Raw genomic sequence first — 27,188 nt, 5'->3', positions numbered from 1 at the left:
AGCCAGTACCGGTTGTGTGTTTGGTCATGAAAGGAGTTCATGAAGGGTCTCTGTTTGTAGGGCAGTGGTTGTGTTTGTGTTGCTCTCAATGTTCCAATATTTACTCGACCCAGAGGAGCTTAGAAACCGCACAGCACACGCACACCCACTGACGTGCGCATGTGCGCGCGCACACACACACACACACACACACACACACACACACACACACACACACACACACACACACACACACACACACACACACAATAATAACACATAAATTGCTTTTAGAAGAGCTGTTGATGAGATGGAACTTTGGAATCAAGAGGCAATCATGACGCAGATGTTACTTGATGGTGCTTAAAGGCAAATGTATGCCCATTGTTGTTGTGGGCAACACTGGTCTAGAGGGTTTATGTGGTGTATTTTATCCCCTCGCTCCCTGTCCTGCATGTCTAATGTCCCTGCTCTCTTCCATGACATTTACATATCCTACCCACCTACATTGTGATGTGCTGTCACTCTGTCCAGTCTGTCTTCTCTGTCTGGCCATGCCAGATTTCTCTACTTCCCCCTCAGGTGAGAATGTTCCTGAATATACTGTTGGTCACGCTCTGACATCCTTACCCCCATACTTAATCCATTGAAAGGATCTCTGGCCAATAAGCCAAATATGCCTTAATACATTATAATTGTCCTCTATAACTAAAACACCTTGCCCGTCGCAAGTTGATGATGTCATTTGTCCATGTGTGGTCCAGCCCTATGTAATTTATGGAATGCGTCTGAGAATCAGAAACAACGTAATACTTCCTAAGGTTAATATGAGCATCAAATCAATATTTAAAATGTTTTTTTTGTACTTGCATTCCATAAATTACATAGGGCTGGACCACACATGGACAAATGACATCATCAACTTGCGACGGGCATTGCCCCTCTTGAGTAAAATATTTTAGTTATAGAGGGCAATTATAATGTAATACGGCATATTTGGCATATTAGCCAGGGATCCTTGTAAGACCGGGAACCCATCTGTGTCATTTTCAGAATAGCAGATATACAAGCCCCAAATACATATCATTTTCCTTAATCCTTCCTTGACATGGAAAAAGTTGGAGCACCACTGATATAGCAACATACTGTTAGGATTTAGAAAACATTTTTAGATATGTATTTGGCCACGGACCCCCATCTCAAAATGTTTTGTTTCAGGGACCCCCAGAAGCAAAGTTTAAAAATGTTGCTTTAGAAATATATATATTCAAAGATTTGCACACATTTTCACGATTTTTAAAATGGCAGATGTCCAAGCTCATAGCGCGGCACCACTTGTATATCTGCTATTTTTGAATAGCCAAAGTATAAAATAATGGTTTAAGTGGTTACACAGATGCGTTCCCGGTTTTAATGGGTTAATGTTTTTTAACCCAGTGGTTCTCAAACATTTTCTTGCCAAGGACCCCTAAGTTGATATGTATTTGGCCGCAGACCCCCATCTGAAAAGATGGGGTACAACATTTTGTGCCAGGGACCCCATAAGAGAAGATTTGTGGTGTTAAAATTGTAAAAAATTTTCTATGTTTTTAATTTTTTTGCCGATCTAGAAGCTCACACAAATGAGCTCACAAATGAGCTTGTAGATCGTTTTTTTGTTTAGCTGAAGTATAAAATAGGGTTAAAGTGGTTAAAAGTGATTTTGATGCCATATATTATCAACTGATTTAGCTGGAGACCCCATTGAACCGCATCAAGGACCCCAGTTTGAGAACCACTGCTTTAACCACATGAACCCTAGCTTCCCTATTCTTGGGGGCGAACATTTGGCAAAAATAACAGATCATGTCACAACCCTACACGTTGTGAGCTTGTAGATCTGCTATTTTCAGCGAAGATATTTGGTGTAGAAGGGGGAAAAAAAGGTAGCCCGGCCCGTGGGACTCCGGACCAGTCAGCCAAGTATAGAGTTTAAGTGGTTAATGATGTGTTTTTTCATCACTCACCTATTATTTATTTCAAGTCCCTGAAACAGAATGACCAAGTACCACCTCCATCATCAATAACAACAAATACTGTGTATTCTTTTCTTGTCTAATTTCATTAACTGGAACAGCATTCGTGTACTATGAATAGGATTAGTCTGGACTGTTGTGGATTGCTAAATACTGGCATAAATACTGTACTGTATTATCCAAATGATTAGTATGGTTCTTCATGGTAAAAAAAAAAAAAAAAAAACGAATACAAAGAATCTCTCTCTCTCTCTCTCTCTCTCTGTATTATACTCACTCACTCACTCACTCACTCACTCACTCACTCACTCACTCACTCACAGTTACCCTGTAAAAGGGACAGCATCAGCAGCCATACCCAGTGGTTTGAATGGACTTGGCTCTGGTGGGATGGATTAGGTGTGAGTGGGCCTACCAGCCAATGGACTGCTGATGGGGGGCTTTTCTTTGTGTAAATGAGCAGCCTGTCTGCATTACTGATGTTCAGGCTTGCAAAGGTTCTGTTAGCACGTCCACCAACTCTCCACCACACATGACTTTTAGGAGAAGAAAGAAGAAGATATTGTGATATGAAATCTACAGTATCCTCGCCTTCTCTGTACCTCTAGCACTATAGAGATGTGTACAGTAAAGGGCATAATACTTGTGGGCTGGTGACGCTGGTCTTTTCCTTGACTGACCTTGCCTGTAATGAAGTTCCTTTCTGTGTGTTCTTATCTCTCCATGCCATTTTTTATTCTATAATTCGTAACCGCTTCAGACAAATCTGTCATATGGCTTAAGTTCCCTTATCAAAGAGACTGTCAAGCTGAATGTATAATAATAAGGCAAACTCAATGAATCTTTTAATTTAACTGCTATATTGCTTGGATGAGAAAATCATTTTTAGAAAAGCAGTGTCAGGTAGTTACATGACTTATTTCTCTTACCTTCCCTATCTTCCACCCCCTCCCCCCCCCCCCTCCACATACACACACACTCTAAACATCTGTCCACTATCTCTGTGCCGCAGCACTGTGAGGAGAGCCAACTCAAATGAGCACGTGGGAACTCTCACACGGAAGGATTCGGGTGACTCCAAGAGCAACCGAACCCGAGCCGGGTCCACCGGCAGTAACTCCAGCGGCAAGCGAAGTGACAGGTAAGCTACCCAAAAGCTGTTTGTCATGTTCAATTATCATATTTAGACAATTAGATGTAATTTAATTTAAACCAACACACCTTGGTCCTCGGGTAGCGTAGGGGTCCACCATCGGGGAGACTAGGGTTCAAATCAGAGGCGTACGGTCATTGGGGCCTACGAGGCCATGGCCCGGTCTATGTGAACCCTGCTTGCCCCTGTGTAGCGGCAAGATCCGCCAGGGGAAAAAAAAGAAAAAATCAACATAACAACATTAGCAGCCCCTCACCCTTTAAGTCGCCTTTGTTTTCAAATGGGGCTCATTTGCATTCGGCCGAATTGTTAATGAGTGGCCATTAGAAAACCAGTTTCGCCGTCAAACCGGTTCTCCATTGTGCAGAGACGAGCACCTCTCCATTCAGAAATATAATAGAAGAAGAACCGTCGTCCTGAAACACCCTGCCCCGCGTCTAAACCGGCGGCCTCGGTCCCGGGGAGGGGGAGGGAGGGGGGGGGGGGTAAGATTCTGTCCCGGTCAACGTTAGAATTCACCATACGCCACTGGTTCAAATCCTCTGCAGTGCCTCCGGCTTGGCCAGGCGTCCATACAAGCAACAAGCACCAGTAGGGCTCGAGTAGTGACATGTGTGGGGCATTGGAATTGGTATAACGACTAAATTGGGAGAAAAAGGTGGACAAATTATTGGCAACTTTAAACCAAAGATTATTTTTATTACACCAGACTAATGCCGGTCTGTCTCTTTCTCCATTTCTGTTTCACTTTACAGCAAACAGAGGGATCCTGTGTTCAATGCAGGTAAGACCCACAACCCCTTCTCAGATATTTGATCCCAAAGACTACGGTAGCAGTGTGCTACGGTATTTACTCTTTCTACAGTTGACCAAACTCTCAGTGGCCGAATGTGTGAGTCAGATGTTTAATTTCTTTTGAAGAATTACGAAAGTATTTTTTTTTTTACATTTTACCTTGCTAATGATTTTGTGCGCATTGATGAATAATGACGCATTTACGTTTTGTGTCCGACGTTTGGTGTCAATTGAAATTAGAATCATTGTGTGCTAAACCAGACCATGAACAGATTGTTGCACACACAGACGACCACTGAGAGATTTTTAAGATGCGGTTTTGTGTCTTGAACATCTCCTTCAAAACACTCATCCTTTAACCCATAGAGCACTGAAGTCTGATGTCACTGCCACTAGAGGGCGCTGTATCACGGGTTTGTGGCTTTATTTTTTGTGTTGAAATCCCCATTTGGGAATCTTAGATCACGTCATATAAGAACTGTTTTCCAAACATAAACACACCATCCCGGCGTTTTTGTCAGGGGGGTGGCTCTGCATCGTTTATGATATTCATTCATATTTGATACAGCCTGTTTCTGGCGAAAATGGAATGAATTCTGCCTTAAAAGTCTTAAGAACTACTACTTCCGGGTCTGATATCACTGTCCCTACAGCAGCCGCGTTCATGGGAAATGTAGTCTTTGGGTTGTTTTACTCGTTTCTAGTGTTTATATTGTGGGTAAATGTGTACATTTACACCTTCAGTCGATGCTTTATATCCATATGAGTAAAATCGCCTGGGTGGCGTGTTTATTTTTGGAACACAGTTCTTATATGAAGCGATCTAAGATTCCCCAATGAGGATATCAACACAAAAAGTAAAGCCACGAACCTGCGAAAAGCGCCCTCTACTGGTAGTGACGTCAGGACTTCGGTGCTCTATTAGCCATCATCCATTCTTAACCAATCAACTTCACCCTGCTCTTCCAAATCTCACAAAATCATGCATTCATCGATTCTCAAACCAGTGTTTTTGTTTCGTTCTGTAATGGCATAAGACCTGTGTAATGTTGAACGCATGAATTAGTCTGTTCTTTTCTTTTGAACACTAAAAATACAATTTAATACACCGTATGGTACAGCTGTGCCTGTGGATGTTTGGCTGATCATTTGCCCTATATTTGAGTCATATATTTAATAGCTGGGTTGAGTAGTAGTTTGTAAAGAGAGACAAAACAGAGTAGAAAGAGATTTATTGTCGAAGAATGATCTGTGATCTATGTGGTATTCTCATTGATGTGCACTGTGCACATCATTCTCATTGATGTGCACGAGTGGAGGACTAACCCACTTTTCTAAATGGAGGAAAAGAACAAAAAACATGCACAAAACAATGTCATTGAATAGGAAATTAGATGAGTATTGATTAAAATGTCCATCTTCCAGCATGTTATTGATCTGTTAGTAAATGGAATTCCTGCTTCCATTAGATTTATACACCTGCCTTTTGTTTCAGTTTGTTTTAGTCTGAAGTCATACAGTGGTGTCCTGGAGAGCCAGATTGTAATGCAGTTTGTCTTGTCTCCAAGATGGCTGACCCGCTGACTCTACCAAACCCCCTGAATTTGTCCAGTGACTGATTCTTGCCTAAGCCACATATATAAAGCTATCTAAAGCCCGGTAAATTAAACGGATAACCTCAGACCAAGGACAGCCATAGCTGAATGGGTAGACGGAGTCCTTCCGGTCAATCAGAAGGTCCCTCTCACCCTGGCTCGACAAGTCTATGTATCTAAGTGTCTGTGAGCAAGACACCCCTAACTGTTACTGCTTTAATATTTAGCATGTGTGACACATTTCACATTATGTGCAAATGTGCAGTGACAAAAAATACCTAGGAGTGGAGACTAAACAATTCTTATTATTATTTTATTATTATATATTTTATTACTATTATAAAATCAGTATTTAAAACTGTGTAGCCCTTCAACATCAATGTAATTAATGCTAGAGCTGTTCATGTGAAAGGAGTCCATGCAGTTTAGTGATTCACACATTATCACATGACCTCTCGGATGTCTAGATTCCTTCCATGGGAACATTCCTATAATTTTGTTTAGTAAATGGGCCCTTAGGTCTCCCTAAGGCCATGACCCCTACCCTTGCTATCTGTGTTTGAATGCTGATGCCGAAGAGATAATTAACATGTTGCTTCATGGACATTTGAATCGATTTGCAGACCTATTATCTCCTGCAAAGCTGCACAGTAAGTGCTGTGCCATGGACATAAACAACCACCAGAATACACTTAACCAGTAGAAATGGATAATTGGAACAGTTGGCCCTGTCAGGATTATGCTTACATGCGATCTGTGCACTGATTGAAGGGGGCATTATGAAATAATGCTATAAAAAGATTTGCCTTGCCAGAAAGATGTTTGAGTTAGTCATGTTTCAGTGGTGTGCAGCCATGTGAAGAGTGATGTAGCAAATATATTTGACATGTTGCAAATGTGTGTGCTTTTTTTTTAAAAAGCGATAAACATCATGAGGTAGCTTATGTCAAGGTGATAGATAGGGTCAAACTCTCAGGTCAAGTAGAAATGCTTAGTCTGTCCATTACCAGCTGGGAAACAATTAGCTTCAAGGGTTCTGCATTACCTAGAGGTGGTGACCCCAGAAAAAAGGCAGTGTTTAACCACTTAAAACCCAAATGTATTCTTTGCCGTACAACAAATAGCGGAAATAACCGATCTATAGTACAATCTCACAGCTTGTAGATCAGCTATTTTCTCTATTAAATATTTTTTAAATAATTATCATTATTATTATAATTAATAACAAATTAGCATCCAAAAATAGTCACACCAGGTTTTAATTGGTTAAAATTCAACATGTCTTACCATAATGGGAACAGAGAAAGCCGGGGCATCACACAGGAAAAGAAACATAACTGAAATAAAGACTATTAAAGAAAAAGCCAATCAAAAGCCAATCATTCATTGACACCAGGAAACGTGAAGAAAACGTTTTGTTAGGACAGACCAGAAAGTGAGGAAAAGCCATCTCAACCCTCACCTGGTCCTTCTGTCTCTCTCTGACCTCACAAGGGACACGACGTGTGACCCACTGCAAAGGTAGGCCCCCCCCCCACCCCCACCTCCACCAGCCCCCACCCAGCTTAAAACTCCTGGCCACAGCTCTGTGAATATTGCTGCACTCACAAGGCCCATATAATGCCCTGCATTACCTCAACTTTGAACCATGGACTGAGGTTAGGAGGACGGGGATACTGAATTTGATGTTCCAAATCGTATCTTCTCTTCTTTTCCCCTGTCCGTTGACTGGCACTTGTTGCTAGAATATTGCAGGCCTTGGATATTTCAAGTGATGCAATGCACAGAGAGCTGTTCCTAGACGGGGGGAGAGTTGACAACGAGTGTGTGTGTGTTTGTGATAGTTGTCCTCCCTGAGTGAACTAATACACACGCCAGTAGACTATCTAACACACACTGAGTGGTTTGTCAAATTGTGTGGCTGTTTGCAGTGATCGCAGCGCGCTTGCGTGTCACCGTAGCCTGATTTATACTCCGATGTTCGCCGGTGTTGCTGCCCGAAAACAGCCGATCTTCAAGCTATGACCTTGTAGATCTGCCGTTTTCGGCGAGTGACACTGGCGCGCGACAGAGTATACATTGATCACGCTGCCACTTTGCTAGATGTGTGTGTTTGCTTTACATCCCCACATTGCACTTGGCCATTTAGTCTCTGTCTCACCATAGCCACGGCACAAATGTTTCCAACGCTCTGCTCCGCATATTTGTTTTTTTGTGTGTTCTGAGAAGTGTTGAATGCTGTGTTCTAAAGACACTTGCTCCAGTTCAAAACAAGGAGTTATCCCTGATGCTAATGTGTTTACAGACAGACAGACACTTTCTTTTATGCTAGCGATATACGTATTTTCTCACACGGCCCCAGAGCATCGACCCAGCAGTGAATCTCACTGACTCAGAAAAAAAGCATTGGAGTAAAATCCATGGTGATTCCCTCTCATAGCTTTGCCTAATTCCTCAGTCTTGGAAAAAGTCATCCTGTCATTACACAGTATAAGATCTAATCTGACCATTCTGTCCTTTATATCAAAGACATTTAGAACAGAGGATGGTTTGTAGAGTGAGACTAATCGTGGCCATTATGTTAAATGTAACATATGTACATGACATCTGCCACTTTCATTTGAGTTGTCTGGTAGAGTGATTTGGCATTTTCAGCACCCTCTAGTGGACAAATTTGCAGACAGAGTGACATACATACAGTACATACATACATACATACATACATATACATACTGTATATAATTACATACATACATACATACATAGCAATAGTTTCGCATCATTTTGCAGCTCAATAAGTTGACCCATTAAAAAGTTGGGTACTGTAAGTGATATTTTTTGGTTACATTTTTGGTTATTTTTTGTGAAAAATGTAAAGCTCTATGTTCTCATAGTAATCATTGCTATAGAGCGTTTGTTCAGTAACAGGGGTCTTCACATCTCCCCGGCTCTCTCCAGAAAACACATTTTCAGGTGGGTTGCTAATTCCATCCAATCAGGGGAGAGTAACATTTAGCAGCTTTTCTTTGTGTCATCAATTCCAGTTTCACTTGTTTATCCTGTATCCTCCTGTATGAGTTCTCTATCCTGATTAGATAGAATTGGTATCCTGACCTGAAAATGCATTTTCTAAAGAGTTGGAGAGATAGGGAGACCCCTATTACTGAACAAACACTCTACAGCAATGATTACTATCAGTATATAGTGCTATTTAACACTTATTTTAACAAAAGAAAATCACTTACTTAAAGTCAGTACCCCTTAGCCGCCTGTAGATGACTAGTCTCCGTAGCACCATGTGTTATGGTAGCAGTGAAATCTAATGTATAATGTACAACAAAAAAATCACTTCTTACATCCATCTAACTGGTATTATTCTACCAACCTCCTCTTCCCTTCACCTTCCTGGTCACCCCGCCCCGCCCGCCCGCCTGGTCCCGTGTATCAACCTGCCCACAATGCCCCTCTTGTTTTCTACTCCCACTCTACAATAGTCACAGTACAGATTTTCCTCACTCGCTCTGCCAAACGGACCGGCGCCGGCTGCAGTCCTGCCGCGTTGGCCATAACGTCCCGGTCAGCCCACAACCTCCCCAGTGCAGGCTGTGCTAAATCCAGCGTGGGCAGTAAGGCTGGCGCTGCCAGGGCACCGGGGCTCAGAAAGACCCCAAGTTTGACCCTCCCACCGACGAAGTCGGGAAGTCTCTCATCATATTCTCCCCTTGATATGCCCATGCCCAGCTATCGCAGCCCCATCAAATCTCCTAGCCAGTATTTCCAGATCTGCTACTGAGTTTTGCTACTGAGTCATGTCAAGTCATGTATACTGTACACACACACACACACACACACACACACACATTTGTGGTGATACTGTGGCTCTTACCAGCCCGTTAAAACAAATCACAGCACACACTTATCCCGAATATTGCACGTAAATAACTAACAGAGTCTTGCAGTTCAGTTGTGGTGGTCAGGTATCAACATAGTGAGATGTGACAGAGATACAGTATGTGAAATTTTGACAGCTGCAGGATTTGGAATTTGTCAGTGGAGTCCCCAGAAGATGGGTAAATGTCTTGTGTGTGTGTGTGTGTGTGTGTGTGTGTGTGTGTGTGTGTGTGTGTGTGTGTGTGTGTGTGTGTGTGTGTGTGTGTGTGTGTGTGTGTGTGTGTGTGTGTGTGTGTGTGTGTGTGTGTGTGTGTGTGTGTGTGTGTGTGTGTGTGTGTGTGTGAGACACGTACAGTATAAGAAGTATAGCAATTAAATAATTGACTGAGTAGGCATCCAGGTGGCACAGGGGGTAAAGTTCCTGCCCAACACCGTGACTTTGGGTTCCGCTCCAGCAAACACAGTTGGCCATGTTGGAGGGTGGGAAGCCAGGTGGGGAGGGTGGTCTCTGTCGCTCCTACAGGTTGGTCTGTTCAGCGGGGAGCACAACTGGGAGGGATACAGTGGTGTGTTCTAGGTTTTTTCCGGAGTGTATACGATAATCATTCCCTGCACGTGCACGACATGCGCGCGTGGTCGTGGGTATACGCTACCACGTTTTCAATGGATGAAATGGTTAGTAGACTGTATACGCTTTTTCCCCAAAAAATCTGCACTGTATACAGCGTAACACGGTAGGACACACCACTGGAGGGATAGTGTCTTCCTGTTTCAGTGGTGGAAATTAACTAAGTACTTTTACTGTACAAAAGAAAACCACCTAAGTGGAAAAAGCGGCACTCCAAAATAAAGATTGCAAGACAGTGGCTCAGATGTGGTTTCTCATTTTATTCAGAGATGTGAACGCTAACGCGTTTCGGCCGCAGCCTTCCTCAGAGCAGATTAGATTAAAGAGTCTTTTACTGTACTTAAGTACACTTTTGAGGTATTTTCATTAACTTTTTTTGATTTTCAATAATTTTACTTCTACTCCACTACATCTCAAAGACAAATATTGTACTTTTTACTCCACTATAATTATTTGAAAACTGAAGTTACTTTGCAGATTTTGATTTTGATTACCAACCACTTCAGACCTATATACTTTAATTTGGCAATTAGAAAATTGTGCCGAGCGTTGCGAAGTCACCTTCAGCCTATTCGGCGCCGTCCGAGTTAAGTCCCGAACTCCCGATGGGGACAGAATCGTAAATCCTCGTCGCCCCTAGTCTCGGTACCTCCGAGACGTCATTCCTTTTTTTTGACAGGGGGGGCCCCGGCCCCACCGCGGGGGGCGTGCGGGAGGTGAACTCGAAGAAAGCGAGCACTCCTTTTTCAATCTGACTGGTTTTCCAATCATACTGTAACATATACACCCTCCCATGTTACCAACTGTAGGGGTTAGCAGCAACAGGGACACAAGAAGGGAAAAACTGGGAATTGGTATATTAAACTTAGAAATGCTCAGTCATCATTCATGTAATCCGTCTTGAGAGATTACCATTTAAGTGACTGAGCATCATGTTGTCCTCACAGGGAGGGACGTAACGAGAGAGCCTCTTATTTCTGAGGCACTGTGTCTGAATGTAGTTATTACTATGATAGAGAATATCAACATGAATAATGTATGTGAATTGTATTCTTTTTTCTTTTTTTCATTATTGTTCCCATTGTGTTGTCTTGCATAGTTTTGTTTCTCAACATCAGCATGTTTTAAACGCATGTTTGTCTATTTAACATTTAATTACCTTTAGTTTCTTGTTGGTTATTTTCCCATAACAATTCCATTCCTCTGCTTGTGTCTGCATTCTAAATTGGCAATTTAACCTGTGTTATAACCTGGATATTCAAATGGGTGATGCTTAATAACATTTCCAAACTGTTTGCAGTTCCTTTTGCTGTTATATATTGTATGCGGTATGAAATAACTAATAAAGTAAATTAAAGAGATGATTGGTTTGTGTTTGCAGTTTTTGTCATTCTTGTCCTTCAAATATACCTCATCTCAATAGCACATTAACCACTTTTAGCCCTGGTGCGTGTCCCCATTTTGGTTATCTTATTATTCTCCTGTATGTCACGCTGTTGCTTTAACACGTCAAAGTCTGCAATTTAGCGGAATTAATAATCAAATTCAATGAAAATTTGCATGATTCCACTAATCATTAATGCTACTCTGTATATGCTGTCTGATGCTATCGTGACTGGCCTGAGTGTCACCTCACTGACTGTGTCTGTCGCTCTTTCTAGAGGAAGGTTATGTGAAAATGTATTTGAAGGGACGTCCCATCACCATGTTCATGCCCAAAGATGTGGTGGACTCCTACTGCCTGGAGGCCAGAGCTGACCTGCCCAGCAATAAACTCAAACTGGACTGGGTGTATCCTTCTACTGGTTTTAATGGTTCATTATCATGAGTCATCTCTCGATGCTTCTTTGAGTGTTCATATCACCTATATTAAATTCATGTGATGATTATAATCATAACAAGGTACAATGACTTCATGAATCAAAAAGAGCCATGGCAAGGAATGTCTGCCAGAAGATATTATTGTAGCCCCCCCAAATCCAATTGCATTGGGGATGTGGTGCTGGCCTAGGGCACGTATAACATTAACATTCCACTTGGGTTAGATCTTCTGCCTGGATTTCGTACTTTAAAAACCTTTTGAATACATTTCTCTCTTGGGTTGGGAAAGTTGAAAGACATTTTCTCTAGGAAGGAAATCCAAATTGGCCCAGATTGATACAGTTAGAGGGGAAGCTATGACTGTATCATCTCCACCATGTTGCCTGTCAGCGTAGATCTGCTCACATGTTCATTTCGCTGTCACTGCACCAAGCTCTGCTCCCTGCCTTCAGTAAGAACCTGAACACAACAATGTCATTAACTCCACCTGTGCAGTTTCTGCTTCCTTCATATCATGTATTTTTGTCGTCTTATATTCTTTCTTTCTTTATCTTATTTCACTGGCAGATTATTTTGGGTAGGCAAGCAACAATATTTCTGGGACCTTGAAAGGAAAGATAAAGATGATGTAGCATGTTCAGTCTAGCAGAGATCCAGAGGGGTAAATCTGAGGGGGAAAAAAGGTCAAATAAACATTTAATTTGATAAGAAAAGCACCGATCTCTATAGTCTCAACTGATATTTCATGGTTGAACATTATTCATAACATGTGATATGTACATGAATGTGGGCTATCCTAAATCTACTATAGATTGGATTATGCATTAGAGATTTCTTGTTAAGGAAATGGTAAAGTCTTTTGTCACAGTCTCTAGCCATTTCACATTTTGATTGATCATATCACGTTTTTCTGTTTTTGACGTTACTGGGGTATTTCTTTGACTGTATGAAATATCCAGCTATGGATACCGCGGTCGCGACTGCCGCTCCAACCTGTATTTGTTGCCTACGGGTGAGACGGTGTATTTCATTGCCTCAGTGGTTGTACTGTACAATGTAGACGAACAGCTGCAGAGACACTACACTGGACACACGGATGACATCAAATGGTGAGAGACACACACCAGGCCTCGTGCGTATTATATAGCCTGCACACTTAATGCATTGTTGAACACACACACACACACACACACACACACACACACACACGTCACACGCTATAGTGTCTTACATTCATGTGTTTAAAGTTTCATTTAAAAGATGAATACACTTACAAATGACAACACAGCCAAGTTGCACCATAATGTAATATAAAGCTTCAATATTTTATTCTTTTAAGAATAAAAAGTAGGCTACAAAACCAAACAATGCATATCCAAAAATACCATCACAGTATAAAATGCCTATAATGTTTTTAGAAATAAGCCTGTGTACCCACACGCAGACGCACGCGTCTGCGTGTGGGTATATCTGTGTGTGTTATGTGTTTGCACCAAGATGTGTGCATGTACTGTTGGTGAAAGTGCGAATGGAGGAACACACATTTGACAGGTAATTATGTGTGCAAGGAGACCCCCACCAAAGAGCTTTAATGTGTGTCAGTGCTGTGATGATTACCGGAAAATGAACCACATCCCAAGATTGAACAAGGTTCAAACTATTAGTGAACTGATTCGATTACAGTTCAAAGGATGTCTCTCTCTCACTCACTCACACACACACACACACACACACACACACACACACACACACACACACACACTCTGCTATGTAGACCAAAATAAATAGTTAGAACTCTGTAGGGATGACATGCCCTAAGAGGATGAATTTAACTTAAAATGTTTAATTTCCTCTAACACCAGCGCAGCCAGCGTGCTGTGTGATGGCTACACTGAATATTTTATTCACAGCCTTGAAAATCTCACTGAAAAATAAAAGTCTTTCATCTTGTGATAACAGCACGCTCCCCATCTCCATCATTTATTCAAATGATGTCTTTGATGTTGAAAGCTTTTCAACTGCATTCCTCACAGATTTTCTCCCTGTGTTTTGTTCTGTAGCCTGGCTGTCCACCCTGATAAAATCACCATAGCAACCGGGCAGGTGGCGGGCACCTCTTCAGATGGCAAAGTAAGAAGTCTAAAGGTTCACACTTTCACACTATTTTCTTGGGCAAGGCACCTAACTACATGAACCCTACGTGAACATTTGGTGAAAATAGCAGATCTACACACTCACAAGACATTTGGTGTAGAGGGAAAAAGGAGCGTATTATAGAGCCCTGGGGGACCCCGGTCAACTAAGTATATACAGTAGGTTTTTACTGGTTTTAAAGAAACAACACCAGATAATGGACAGCTCGAGATGTTTACAAACCACAATATCTAGACCAGTGGCTTTCAAAGTGGATTTGGACCACTTGAGTAGTTAATATCAATACCATTCAAATCACTTAAAGTTAGTAAAACATCAACTGATGCACAAACTTGCACACATCATCAGTGATTTTTCCTGGAGTCACTAGGTGTTTCGGGTCTTGCAACAGACACCCTCCTCCAGGCGACCCCTCAAGTGGTTTGGGCTGCCAACCCTCTCCACCGCGGGTCGCCGTCTCTCCGGCCGTCCTCTGTCTCTCCAGATGTCACCACTCTCTTCGTGGTCGTCACCCAGTCTGTAAAATGATTACAATGCAAAACAATAATTTATGAGTGGCTATTCTAGCAATATTTCATATGAATCTATTAGTCAAGTGCAATAATAATATTTAGACCTAGGGGGTCCCCAGAGTTATTATAGGGGAAACTGTCTGAAAATACACATTAACATGAATCCAACACAACACTATCCAACACAACACAATGATTGTGCCTTCAAACATGTCTATGAAGCTATCTATTAAATCTATGAAAAGGTTTAATCTGCAACACAATTTTATACAATATGTAGTGAAAAACGTTGAACATCCCTGATTTAGACAAATTCATAAATAAAACTAAAAACAAACGTGCGATAGGATATATTTATCTGTCCTTTTCCTAGGACAGCATCGGGATATGGGGTCCAAGTAAAGTCAATTTGGGAGCTGTGTGACATGAAAACGTTTGAAAACCCCTGATGTGATCTGGGCGACAATATCAGTTACATGCGCACACGCACACCTCTTAGTCATTGTAGCTAACGTAACGTAACCACTTCACTTCAACATCAGCATAACAACAACAGATCGGCCCAGATCTACTACTCACAACGCATTGTCCAAGCTCGTAGATCAGCTATTTTTGGTTTACTTCCTCCACTTACAGTATGATGTCAGAGGCTTGACAGAATACTGAAGCATTGATTTCCAAAATTCATAAAAACGTGTTTGTTTATGAAAATGCTTTTATTTTACCCACTCTTTAACCGTTACATTACGTTGATGATGCCTCTCAACAATTTGTGTGTGTGTGTGTGTGTGTGTGTGTGTGTGTGTGTCGTGACAGCAGTTATCTCCTCATGTTCGTGTGTGGGACTCTGTCAGCCTCAACACCCTTCATGTTCTGGGCACAGGTTTCTTTGATCGAGCCTTGGTGTGTCTGGCCTTCTCCAAATCGGTAAGAAAAGATCAGAAGGCTGGTTCCTGAATCACAAATGGCTCTCTACTATCTGTATTCTGATTGTTGCTGCCGGTTTCTAACCTATTGTCGTGTTTATAAATGATTTTTCCAGTCAATGAACACACAAGTGCCTTTGTCTGTATCGTTTCAGAACGGAGGAAACACGCTTTGTGTCGTAGATGACTCCAATGACCATGTCCTCTCTGTCTGGGACTGGCAGAGAGAAGACAGACTAGCTGAGGTCAAGGTGTGTGTGCGTGCGTATGTGTGTGTGTGCAGGTGCATGTGTTTGTCTTTCTGCATGTGTCAGTGTGTGAGTAGAGAGAAAGAATGAATACTTTAAAAGGCATATCAATAAAAGATATTGCTGCAGCTGTTAACATGTTTTACGTATCTTTTATGTTTTATGTGGCAGTGCTCCAATGAGTCTGTGTTTGCAACAGACTTTCATCCCACAGACAGCAACATCATAGTGACCTGTGGCAAGTCTCATCTCTACTTCTGGAGTCTGGAGAAAGGCATGCTTGTTAAGAAACAAGGGCTGTTTGAGGTACCAAGTCCATTACTTATGATCAACTGTCAGATTATAGATCTTAAAGTCGTATTGTGTTTTCAACTTTTTAAATTATTAATCTTTCTTTATTTAATCTCCTATCTTTAAACACTTGTTTATATTCATGAGATTCTGCACTCTCGTCAAAATGACATAAGCACTGGAAATGTATTTATTTCTGTATTTTAGCATGAATAAATACAGTTTTGTTGCATTCCAAATGATCCTTGCGCGCTAGGATCCTGCAGTATTCCTTTTTGAGTGTTCCTTCTGTATAGACAAACGCTGTAATGACAGTTACAAGAGGTGTAAAATGAATGTTACACAATATGACTTTGTAGTAAATGTCGACCTGCGCCTGTCAATGGCATATTGACAAAGAGATGTTGACATTTGCTAGAACTTCGGTTGTTGAACTAAATGGACATGATAAAAGTCAAAGTATTGTCAATCATCTTCATTTGTTGCATCTGTGCTCTTTAATCAAAGAACCAGAAGTATTCCATCCACTGTCATTTGTGGTGAAACAGGTCTTGAAATTACACTTTTAGAGAAAACCGACACAAATAAAGCAGTTTATATCAATTCTGTTTAAAAACATGCTAATTTTCTTTCGGCCAATTTTGACTGCTGGCACCGCTGCTTGCATTATACCAATATTGGTGACCTATCAATGTAGGCCTACTGTATGTGGTGATAGAGAACTCCGTTAAGGGTTAATATAACATGAATACAGCCATTATACTTTCCCCTATCTAAAATAGTACAAAGTACAGAGGGGTCCACACACTGCTTCCTGTGTATCCATAGCAATGATCAGAATCCATCATAACAGAAGATGCACAGTCAACCAGCTGGACTCTATCAACACCCACACATGTTCCTGTGTTTACTGTGGCTTGAATGGCCTGAGTAAACACGCCATTCAAGCGTGTGTGTGTGTGTGCGTGTGTGTGTGTGTGTGTGTGTGTGTGTGTGTGTGTGTGTGTGTGCCTGCCTGCCTGCCTGCGTGTTTGCCTCTTACAGAAACAGGAGAAGCCAAAGTTTGTGTTATGCGTGACGTTTGCTGAAAACGGAGACGCCATCACCGGAGACTCCAGTGGCAACATCCTGGTCTGGGGGAAAGGTACTGCTATAGAAATGTATAGAACAGACATTTACACTCACAGCTTCAGTAAGGCAGTCCAAATAGAAATGTATAGCAGTGGTTCTCAAACCTTTTCGTGACAAGGACCCCCAAATTGACCGCGGACTCCATCTGAAAATGTTTTGTGCCAGGGACCCCCAGAAGAGAAGATATGTGTTAAAAAAATCATAATTATTAAAAAAAAATTAAAGCACTTTCAAGATTTTTCTAAAATGTTCAAAAATAGCAGATGTACAAGCTCGCAGTGTGTGGCACGAAGTGACGCTCTGTGAGCTTGTAGATCCCAAGGTAACCACTTTTGCTGGGGACCCACTGGAACTCCTCCAAGGACTCCTGGGGGTCCCCGGACTCCACTTTGAGAACCATTGATGTATAAAACAGACATTTACACTCTTCCATAAGGCCGTCCAGGCTGTGCAGGGGTAAGGTTCCTACCCATCACCGTGGAGACTCTGGTTTGAATCCCCCATGGCAGTGGTTCCCAAACTTTTTAGCTCGAGACCCAAAAGTCTCCCCGGGACCTTAACTAGAGAAAATAGCTGATCTACAAGCTTTTCACTACTATTCTATTCACATTCTATTCTATTTATAGAACAGAATTTATTTTTGGAGGAAACACATGCCTCCCACCTGACCAACTGTAGGGGATTGGGGTTACACGTGTGTGGGGAAAATTGGGAATTGGAATAATGACTAAATTGGTGATAAATAACAAATTGGGATAAATCCCAATATAAAAAATCCTAAGAAAAAAAAGCGTTTGTTTGAGGAGGAATCATTCTGCTTGCCATGCAGATCCCTATATCCATAGCAATAAGTGTCATCGGGTCCCCTAGCAAAGTAGGTGGCTGGTAATAGAAGTAGGGCACTTCTGACCTATTTATACTACGATATCTACGGGTTCTGTCAACACACACCATTTAATTACATTACCCCAGTGTGGTTAAAAATAACAGAGCTGAGTGTGTTGGTAAACCTCATAGTTGTTTGAATGAGAGCTTGTGAGAGAGAAAGACCTGTCAATATTGTCTGCAAGAAATGTAAAGTATAAACTGATAAAAAATCTGATTTTACGCATTGTTTCATCTGACGAGAGAGACAAAGGCAAGAAAGGAATGTGTGTGTGTGTGTGTGTGTGTGTGTGTGTGTGTGTGTGTGTGTGTGTGCGTGTGCGCTCGCGTGCGAATGTACATTCCCAATGCATTCTACAAGCTCTATTTGTGGTCATGGCCTCTAAAGACATGTCGTTGTGTGAGAGTTGTCAGGAGGGATGGGATCAGGGTGGGGTCACACACACAGGATGGAACTCAGACGGTCTTGTGAGAAGACACTCCTGACCTGAGAGAAGAATCACTGCAGGGTGTCCTGTGGTGTTGTTGTTTTGTTTTGTTTTGGGCTTTTTATGCCTTTATTATTGATAGAACAGTAGGCTGACAGGAAATGGGGAAAGAGAGAGATGGGGAGTGACACGCAGCAAAGGCCGTCGGGATCGGGACTCGAACCTGCGACACACTGCCCGGCTACATCGTAGCCTAGGTGCCCGGACCGCTACGCCAGTGGTCCGGGCCAGCTTCTGATTATTCTCTGTTGATCTCGTTCACCCAGGAACAAATCGCATCAGCCAAGTGATCCAAGGAGCCCACGAGGGCAGCATCTTTGCTCTGTGCATGTTGAGGAACGGCACCCTGCTGTCTGGAGGGAAGGACCGCAAGCTCATCTCCTGGGACAGTAACTACCAGCAGATACAAATGGTGGAGGTGAGGAGAGCTCACGTTCAAGTTGATCCCTTAAAATTTAGAATGGAGAAAACGTGTTGTGGTCCTTTAAAGAGAAACTGCAGATTTTCAACCTAAATCCCATTTTTTCTGATGGAGGAGAAGATCAATAATATACTGTATGACGTCAAACACATTGTTTCACTTCATGATGACATGACGCATTTGGAGGCACCCTTTGGTTAATCCATCGCACAACGGTGTCATTTGATTTAAAACAAATTTGGTTTTATCGGCAAGTTACACCGTCGGAGTATACATTTGGTTTCAGCATTCCACATATAGGAATATCACAACCATTTAAGGTATTCCAAAGCTGATTTGATTGAAAATATTTTTTAAATTATTTGAATATCATAAACATTAAGACTTGAAATGATGTGTGGAGTTTTAGAGGGTAAGGTATGGAGATATTCATGTGGAAATGAAAGAACAGGAAACCCAAACAGGACTTTGCCTGTGCTAAATATGATCTAATTTCAGGTCAGTGTGGGGTTTTGGATGAAGCTGTAGGGCCAATTTTGATTATCTATCAGCCACTTAATATTCTGCTATGTTTTAATATCGTTATACATTTTCAATCTACCGTAGCTTCCTTTAGTGTAGCAAGGTTATACATGAATATGCCTTATACATTAATCATCAACCACTCTACAGCCTCAGGAAGCAGACTTTGCATTCCAAGCACTGCATCACAACCTTATTACAGAAGATGAGGCCAGTTTGTGCTATGAATGGGGTTTATTGATATACAGTGATTGAATTGAATTTACGGTATGGCTCACATGCCTCATTTACTACAAAGGTTATTGCCTGCTGCACAAAAGGTTATATTGTGCTCACTACAGTATACACTGCTGAGCTGAATTATTGTGGTTTCCTTCATTCTCCAATGGCTCTTAGGAAGAAATAATGGTAATGGGGGAAAGAAAACTAAGACAGAAAAATGAAGACACAAACACATGCGTTCTTATAACCTATGAAAACTGAATCAACAAACAAAACTGAATTATTGGTAAAGGTCCAATTAGTAATACAAACTTGTAGCCCCACAAAAGACATATTTTCCCTTAAAAAAATGATCTACTCCTGTAAATGATTGCCTCAACACTATAGGCAACAGATACTTATTTTTAAAATGTATTTGCCGTATTTTGTGGCTTTAATATCGTAGGTTTTTTAAGTTGGTAATGTTTAGAAATGTTGGCGTGAAACAGTCCTTGACCGAAATGTACCGAAATATTGCTTTTGGTCATCAATATGTCAGATTATTCTAACTGTTTTTCTTCAATCCTATTAAATGCTTTTGGCACTACCTGTAGCTTATAATGCTTCTTCCCTCTCCATCAAAACTGTTGATAAAGATGTGCTGATAATGATTTGCACTGACCCCTGTGTAATGAGTGATTCTGTTCTCCTTCAGGTACCGGAGTTGTTTGGACCGGTTCGCACCGTAACAGAGGGGAGAGGGGAGACTGTGCTCATTGGGACCACTAAGAACTTTGTTTTACAAGGCAGTTTAGATGGCGAGTTCACTCCCATAACACAGGTAGGTACTCCTGCCTCACCAGTCGTATAAAAGGTGTGGGACTATAATTGTCTGTTTACTTTGCATAGCTTGTATTTTTTACTATTCTTTTTTTAAACTGTGGTCTATGAGTCATAGGGGTATATATCTGTAGTAAATGATGGTAAATAACAAAAATACCTCTCCTTTCCTCTCCTCTCCAGGGTCATACTGATGAGTTGTGGGGTCTGGCAGTCCATCCCTGCAAGCCTCAGTTTCTAACCTGCGGCTATGACAGGCAGGTTAGCCTATGGGACTCCAGTTCTCATCAGCCCATCTGGACCAAGAACATGGAAGTAAGTATAGTCAACACTGCCCCCTGGGGACCATTTTGAAAATTGCATGACATTTCCTTTAATATGAAAGGGCAGTGAAATGTCAAGCAGTTATAGAGAAACAGAGTTTTTAAATTAATATCCACAGTGCAGTATGACTTTCCAAATGTAGTTGAAAAGAACTTGAATCATCTGAGGTACAAAACATTTTTTAAAGATTAATGAATTCATATAATATGCCATAGGCAAATATTATGTGGTGTATCACATGAATAAGTTTAGCTATGTATGCATTTGGTCCATGTCAGTGTCCCCTTTTTATTGTCAGTGGTGGAAGAAGTTAAATGGCCTGAATTCAAAAAGTTACTTGAGTAAGGATACAAAAGTATTGGCATCAAAATATACTTAAAGTACTCTACCAAAGTAAAAGTGCACTCATTATGAATGGCCCATTTAACGATTTCTTTCAGCCAAAGTAACTAGTAACTGAAGTTTTCAAATAATTGCGAAATGTAGTAAAAAGTGTAACATTTGCCTCTGGGATTTACTGTGGAGTACATACATAAGTATAAATTATAGAAAACATTTAAATATTCATGTAAAGTAACAGTTACTCTCCACCATTGTTTATTGTTGACATTAGACATTCTCTACTTCCTGTTTGTGACAGGATGCTGCCCAATCAGCTGGCTTCCACCCGTCTGGAGCTGTGGTCGCCATAGGAACACAGATTGGCAGGTGAGGAGATCTGTTCATTCAATCACTCCAGAACGTAGAATTATAAGGTTCTAACCGACGTTCTTGACCGAAATGATGTAATGCTATACATTGTATGTCCGAAACTGTTACTTTTCAGGGAGTGGGAAGAATAATCTGTGTTCCAGAGGATTTAATGTAATTAGTAGTTAGTCAGTCACAAGCTTTGTTAATACTTTTCATTGGTTCTGTATTTATAAAACCCACAGACACACTTAACTACTGTCAACAAAAACAGCAAAATAGCAGCGTTGCATTGCGACACGTCGTGAGGTTGTAGATAGGCTGTTTTTTAATACTTTTGTTCAACACACTAGTATGACAAAGTTGGGCATTCATTTACGAAAATACAAAAAGTAGAAATATGGAGATACAAGGTCTATGCCTGACAACAACGGTATGTTGTTTATTGAGCACTAAATATATGTATGAAGTTTACTAAATATACTGTATAAAAAAATCTATTGACCCTTCTGGAATGTGAAAACATTGAAGCTCAATATCTCAAAACCACTCTGAGCACCAATAGAACAATTCCGGTCACGCACTCATCATTTGTGAGTTTTATGGATTTGGAAATAAACTAAACTACTGCTAAACTAAGCTAAACATAAAGTGTGTTTGTTCACCGGTATGTCTTTGATCCCGCAGGTGGCTAGTACTGGACACTGACACCAAGGACCTGGTTACAGTCCACACAGATGGCAATGAACAGCTCTCTGTCATGCGATATGCACCAGGTGAGTGGAACACTGCTATGACATAATTATACAGTAATAACAGAGTTCCCCTTCTAGGCAGTCGTGAGCTGGGATGGATCAACCCACCAGGTGTGGCTTGATCCAGTCCGCCCGAAGGAATTTTGAATTGGAAATGTCAGTGTCGAAGTCCAGATGTTTTTCCAGATGACTTTATGTCCTACTCTTGCACAGAGAGTCTGCAAATAAAATAAAAATACATTTCACAGAAAATAAAAACTTAAACATTACAATCCATAAAAACATTATATCCATTCTCTGCTTGTCCCAACAGAGAGAGGTAATAGAAATGATTCCTGAACCACAATAAAGATACCGGTGCAGCTAGAGTCTACTCCTATGCGCTTTCAGCTTCAAATAATTGTATTGACATCATTGTCATCCAGTAGATGTCCTACCTATCACCAGGTTGCATGGGCCTAAATGTCTCAATGGAAGAGTAGGGAGACCACCTCCAAACACTGCATTACCATACAGATTGGTTAAAGTAACATTTTAGTCATTAAAATAAGTTCTGGGTTGTAACATTAATTTAACTCTGAGTGTAAAAATGTATTTTGCTGCAAACAAAGGTTCCCTCCGAAACCTCTAACATTCCAGTCACCTGTCATTTTCTTCTAGATGGTAACTTCCTGGCTATTGGTTCCCATGACAACTACATCTACATCTACGCTGTGGCAGAAAATGGCAGGAAGTACAGCCGGGTGGGCAAGTGTTCGGTGAGTGCCTAATAGCCCGCCTGCTCCCTTATTTTTAGTTCCCCCTCTCATCAACTTTATAATTAGTTCCCCTCTCACCCCTATATTTGGTCCTTGTCTCTCCTACTCGATCCTCCCTCAACCCCTTTGTGTGTGTGTGTGCGTGTGCGTGTGCATGTGCGTGTTGATACAGTTGCAGTTACATGTATATGACCGCGTTTTTCCATATATTTGGGTTATATGAAGAATTCAAAATAGCAGATCTACAAACTCACAACACTTCGCAACACGTCACATTGTGAGCTTGTAGATCGTCCGTTTTCCGCAAAGTCATTTGGTGTAGAGGGAAAAAACAAGGGGGAGCAAAGTATAGACCCCTGTGGTACACGGGGTCAACGGTCAATAAAGTATATAGCGTTTAAATGGTTAATAACCCTGGTCTCCATCCTGCATCACCTATTTCTCTCTCGCAGGGTCACTCTAGTTTCATCACCCATCTGGACTGGTCAGAAGACTCCCAGTATCTGGTGTCAAACTCTGGAGACTATGAGATTCTCTACTGTAAGTATATTCACCCTTACACAATTTTACAGGCTTAAAGCTACAATCGTAACTTGTGTGTCCACTCCTGATGGAGATAATGTAATTGCAACTGTAACAATTCAAACCCGGTTCTCCTGTGTGAGAAACATCTACCGCTAGGGGAGATATTGGGCTTGTGAGCTTCAGGAAGGGCTACTTGTCAAGTAGATGTCGTACCCAACACCAGAGTCTAAATGTCTCCATGGAAGAGTAGGGAGACCACCTCCAACTACTGCAGATGTGCTAGTTATATTGTATTAACATACTAAACCATACAAATTGGTTAAAATAATGTTTTATTTATTGAAATAAGTTACATTTATGTTAGTAAGGACTTCCCTATCAGGAGGCATGTCTTTCTGAATGATAGAGCAGGGAGTAACCTGATAGCCAAGTGTTTAAGGCTTATACTGTACATACTGATCAGCGAGTCCCTGGTTCGATTCCATGTCGGTCGAACCATTTGCTGCATGTCATTTCACTACTCTCTACTATGAAGGCTTAAAAAGGCAACAAAATAGAACTTTAAAAATAAAACAAATGAGAGCATGATTTACCACTGTGTTACCAATCAAACACCTAGTTGCTACTTGCTACCAACAAAGAAAAAACGTGTGTGTGTGTGTGTGTGTGTTTTCTCAGGGATCCCTTCAGTGTGTAAACAGGTGGTCGGTATGGAGACCTACAGAGACATTACCTGGGCCACCTATACCTGTACTCTAGGCTTCCATGTCTTTGGTAAGTGACGTGTGTGTGTGTGTGTGTGTGTGTGTGTGTGTGTGTGTGTGTGTGTGTGTGTGTGTGTGTGTGTGTGTGTGTGTGTGTGTGTGTGTGTGTGTGTGTGTGTGTGTGTGTGTGTGTGTGTGTGTGTGTGTGTGTGTGTGTGTGTGTGTGTGTGTGTGTGTGTGTGTGTGATTTCCATGTGTGTGTCCATCCAGTAATCCATTGCTTGTGTTTCTCAGGGTTGTGGCCTGATGGCTCAGACGGGACAGACATTAACGCTGTCTGCAGGGACAATGGAAAGAACTTTTTAGTCTCTGGAGATGACTTTGGGAAGGTCCACCTCTTCTCATACCCCTGCTCACAGTTCAGGGTAAGATACTGTGTACACTACTAGGCCAGTAATGGCCTTCTGTCAGCCAATCAAAAACATATTCTGTGGCCACATAAAATTGCTTTAAATTGTTTGTTTGTTTTCTTTCAGGCTCCCAGCCATGTGTATGGTGGCCACAGCAGTCATGTGACCAATGTGAACTTCCTATATGATGACGGTTTCCTGGTGTCAACAGGAGGGAAGGATATGAGTGTGATGCAGTGGAGGATAGTCTGAGGAAATAAATGAAACGGACACACATACCATTGGCTACTTAAGCCTGATTTATACTTTGTCGTACAATGGTGTCACTCGCTGAAAAAAGCAGATCTACAGTACAAGCTCACAATGTGTCGCATCATACGACAGAGTATAAATTAAGCATTACTGCAACTGGGCCTTGAGATGACGGCTGAACTGAAAAGAACTCTATACCACTCAGATGGAGAGAACTGCACTAAACTGAACCGAACCAAACCAAACGTTAGCACCCACACGATGGATCACAAATGATGAACTGAGCTGACCTGAAGTCAGATGGCATGAGCTGATCTGAACAGAACAGAAGTGTGACTTGACAGAACCAGGGCCTGTCAGTCCGAAGGATTCTTTCCTGATCTTCACTCGGAACCTAAAGTAAATGAATTGTGGGAGGTGTACATGGTTGTGAGGGGAGCATCGAATCCAGAAATCTAGAATATCGCTCCACATCACCTTTCACTCAACCTGCTAAACATTGCTTACTCACATAGTGTACATGTCGGCAATAAACAGCATGAACCACTGTTTAATATGAGACAGAACAAATGAAATGGATCAAATCCACACAGACAGAGAACCAAAGGCTCTAAAGCCAAAATGTATTTGTACAGTGATTTTCACTGCATGCCCCTGCCATGTATGTGCACAGCCCTGCCATATATTCTGTCCCAAAGAGGATGATTTCCTTAGCATTTATCAGAAGAAATCCAATAAAATTGCAGTGAAGTGTTTGAATCAAACAATATTCTATATGGCGCTAAACAAGAGCATTTGGAACAGAGCCTGTGTTGGGAGTAATTCAGTGGACAGCGCCTATAGACTTTTTAATTGTTAAAATTCATGTTTTCTTATTTTGTCTTTTAACAACTCAGGAAAGCATTACTAAAGTAGTATTTTAACCTTTACCCAGTTATTAACAATGTTCGAACAAAACTATTTCTGTTCTGAAGACACCACTCCGCCTTGCGAAAGCAGTGTTATTAACTTTACACCATAGTTATGTTGTATTCTATTTAACCATTGTTCAACAATTATGATTTATATGTTAAAAACAATTAGTTGTACATGAATGCTTTTACAAGGCACTTGAAATAGGATCCAGCCAACACTGGTTTTGGAGAAGATTAATATCTTAGATGCAAAGAGAATAATGACTAGAATAATGATTCACACATGTTTTGTTATGATCATGACACTAGAGATACCATACTGTATGCAGCCCCTTTAACGTATGAGGCCCAACATTCACATGATAGGAAAAGTGCTGCTCCAATCAGGTTCCCTGAGGTACTGCACAGTTTTACCAGTGATAAATAATCAGTTATTAAATGAAACATTAGGAATTTAGTCTTTCTCAAAGGCACTATATGGGGATATTGCTACTATTTGGGCTTCCTCATCTTGCAGCCAGAAACTGTTTTTCTATTATTTATTGATCATGGGCTACAACTTCTAATGCCAATTTCACTTTGAGTTTTCTATTTTACTGAAACCCTGTATAGATATAGTTGTGTAAATATAACAATAGGTTTGTAACTGACATGGGCAAAATGTAGATGTATTGTATGTATTTGAAACGGTTTCAAATGTTTGGAGAAACCTGTGACATGCTTGATTTATCTTACCATGCCCTTGCATTTATGTCAAAGCCGAAGTGGAAGGCAAACCAAAATCAAGCATTGAGCTGTTCAATGATTATTATGGAGCCGTTTCAAATCTGTATGAGTCTGTAGTCTGCCCATGTTGTGTGTAAGTCTCAGACCATTGCACTGTAACTGTTTACTTATGATGTGTGCTCCCATGCTGTGCACTGTCAACCACTGACAAGATAAAGATCTTAAAACTGCTCAAGGTTGAACGAGGGATGTCCCGCGTGACACTGTCTGATTTATACTTTGTCGTACGATGGAGTCGCATGCCGAAAATAAGCAGATCTAAGTTCACAACGTGTTGCAATTTGCGACGCATTGTAAGCTTGTAGATCGGTTATTTTTTGAGCATATAACGAGGCTTCAGCTTGATAAACATACAGTACATCAGGCTATTCACATTATGAACAAGTAAATCACCAAGCAAGCATTTATTATAGCTTTCAACAAGTCCTAATTCCTCACACAATAACGTTTTCTCAATTTTCTATCCTGTGTTCCATTAGATTGAGAAGAAAAAAAAAACATTATTTAATTTTAAGGTGAACAGCAACTCATGATTTAATACTGAAATGCATGAATAAACTTCTTTTAACTTGCT

The 27,188-nt window shown here is 41.1% G+C and overlaps 1 protein-coding gene across 4 annotated transcripts in view; it reads left to right on the top strand.

The window, feature by feature from the left end:
* eml1 (EMAP like 1) overlaps positions 1–27,188 on the top strand; it is a 76,045-nt gene extending 48,857 nt beyond the window's left edge. For 2 of the 4 annotated variants that reach the window (XM_080413581.1, XM_080413578.1), the window contains exons 4-23: positions 3,007–3,135; positions 3,903–3,931; positions 7,032–7,058; positions 11,718–11,847; positions 12,837–12,986; positions 13,938–14,007; positions 15,360–15,470; positions 15,625–15,720; positions 15,889–16,023; positions 17,053–17,152; positions 18,779–18,930; positions 20,372–20,497; positions 20,680–20,811; positions 21,461–21,528; positions 22,198–22,286; positions 22,926–23,023; positions 23,476–23,563; positions 24,227–24,322; positions 24,547–24,677; positions 24,789–27,188. In XM_080413581.1, coding sequence (XP_080269707.1) covers positions 3,007–3,135; positions 3,903–3,931; positions 7,032–7,058; positions 11,718–11,847; positions 12,837–12,986; positions 13,938–14,007; positions 15,360–15,470; positions 15,625–15,720; positions 15,889–16,023; positions 17,053–17,152; positions 18,779–18,930; positions 20,372–20,497; positions 20,680–20,811; positions 21,461–21,528; positions 22,198–22,286; positions 22,926–23,023; positions 23,476–23,563; positions 24,227–24,322; positions 24,547–24,677; positions 24,789–24,914 — 2,083 coding nt within the window. In that variant the 3' untranslated portion in view covers positions 24,915–27,188. The remainder of the gene's footprint in view (positions 1–3,006; positions 3,136–3,902; positions 3,932–7,031; positions 7,059–11,717; positions 11,848–12,836; positions 12,987–13,937; positions 14,008–15,359; positions 15,471–15,624; positions 15,721–15,888; positions 16,024–17,052; positions 17,153–18,778; positions 18,931–20,371; positions 20,498–20,679; positions 20,812–21,460; positions 21,529–22,197; positions 22,287–22,925; positions 23,024–23,475; positions 23,564–24,226; positions 24,323–24,546; positions 24,678–24,788) is intronic. The other 2 variants (XM_080413579.1, XM_080413580.1) reach the window with 2 other exon arrangements.

This window comes from Gymnoscopelus braueri, assembly GCF_963280865.1.
Source record: "Gymnoscopelus braueri genome assembly, chromosome: 19".
Classification (NCBI taxonomy): Eukaryota; Metazoa; Chordata; class Actinopteri; order Myctophiformes; family Myctophidae; genus Gymnoscopelus; species Gymnoscopelus braueri.
This window is presented reverse-complemented; position numbering and strand designations above follow the sequence as displayed.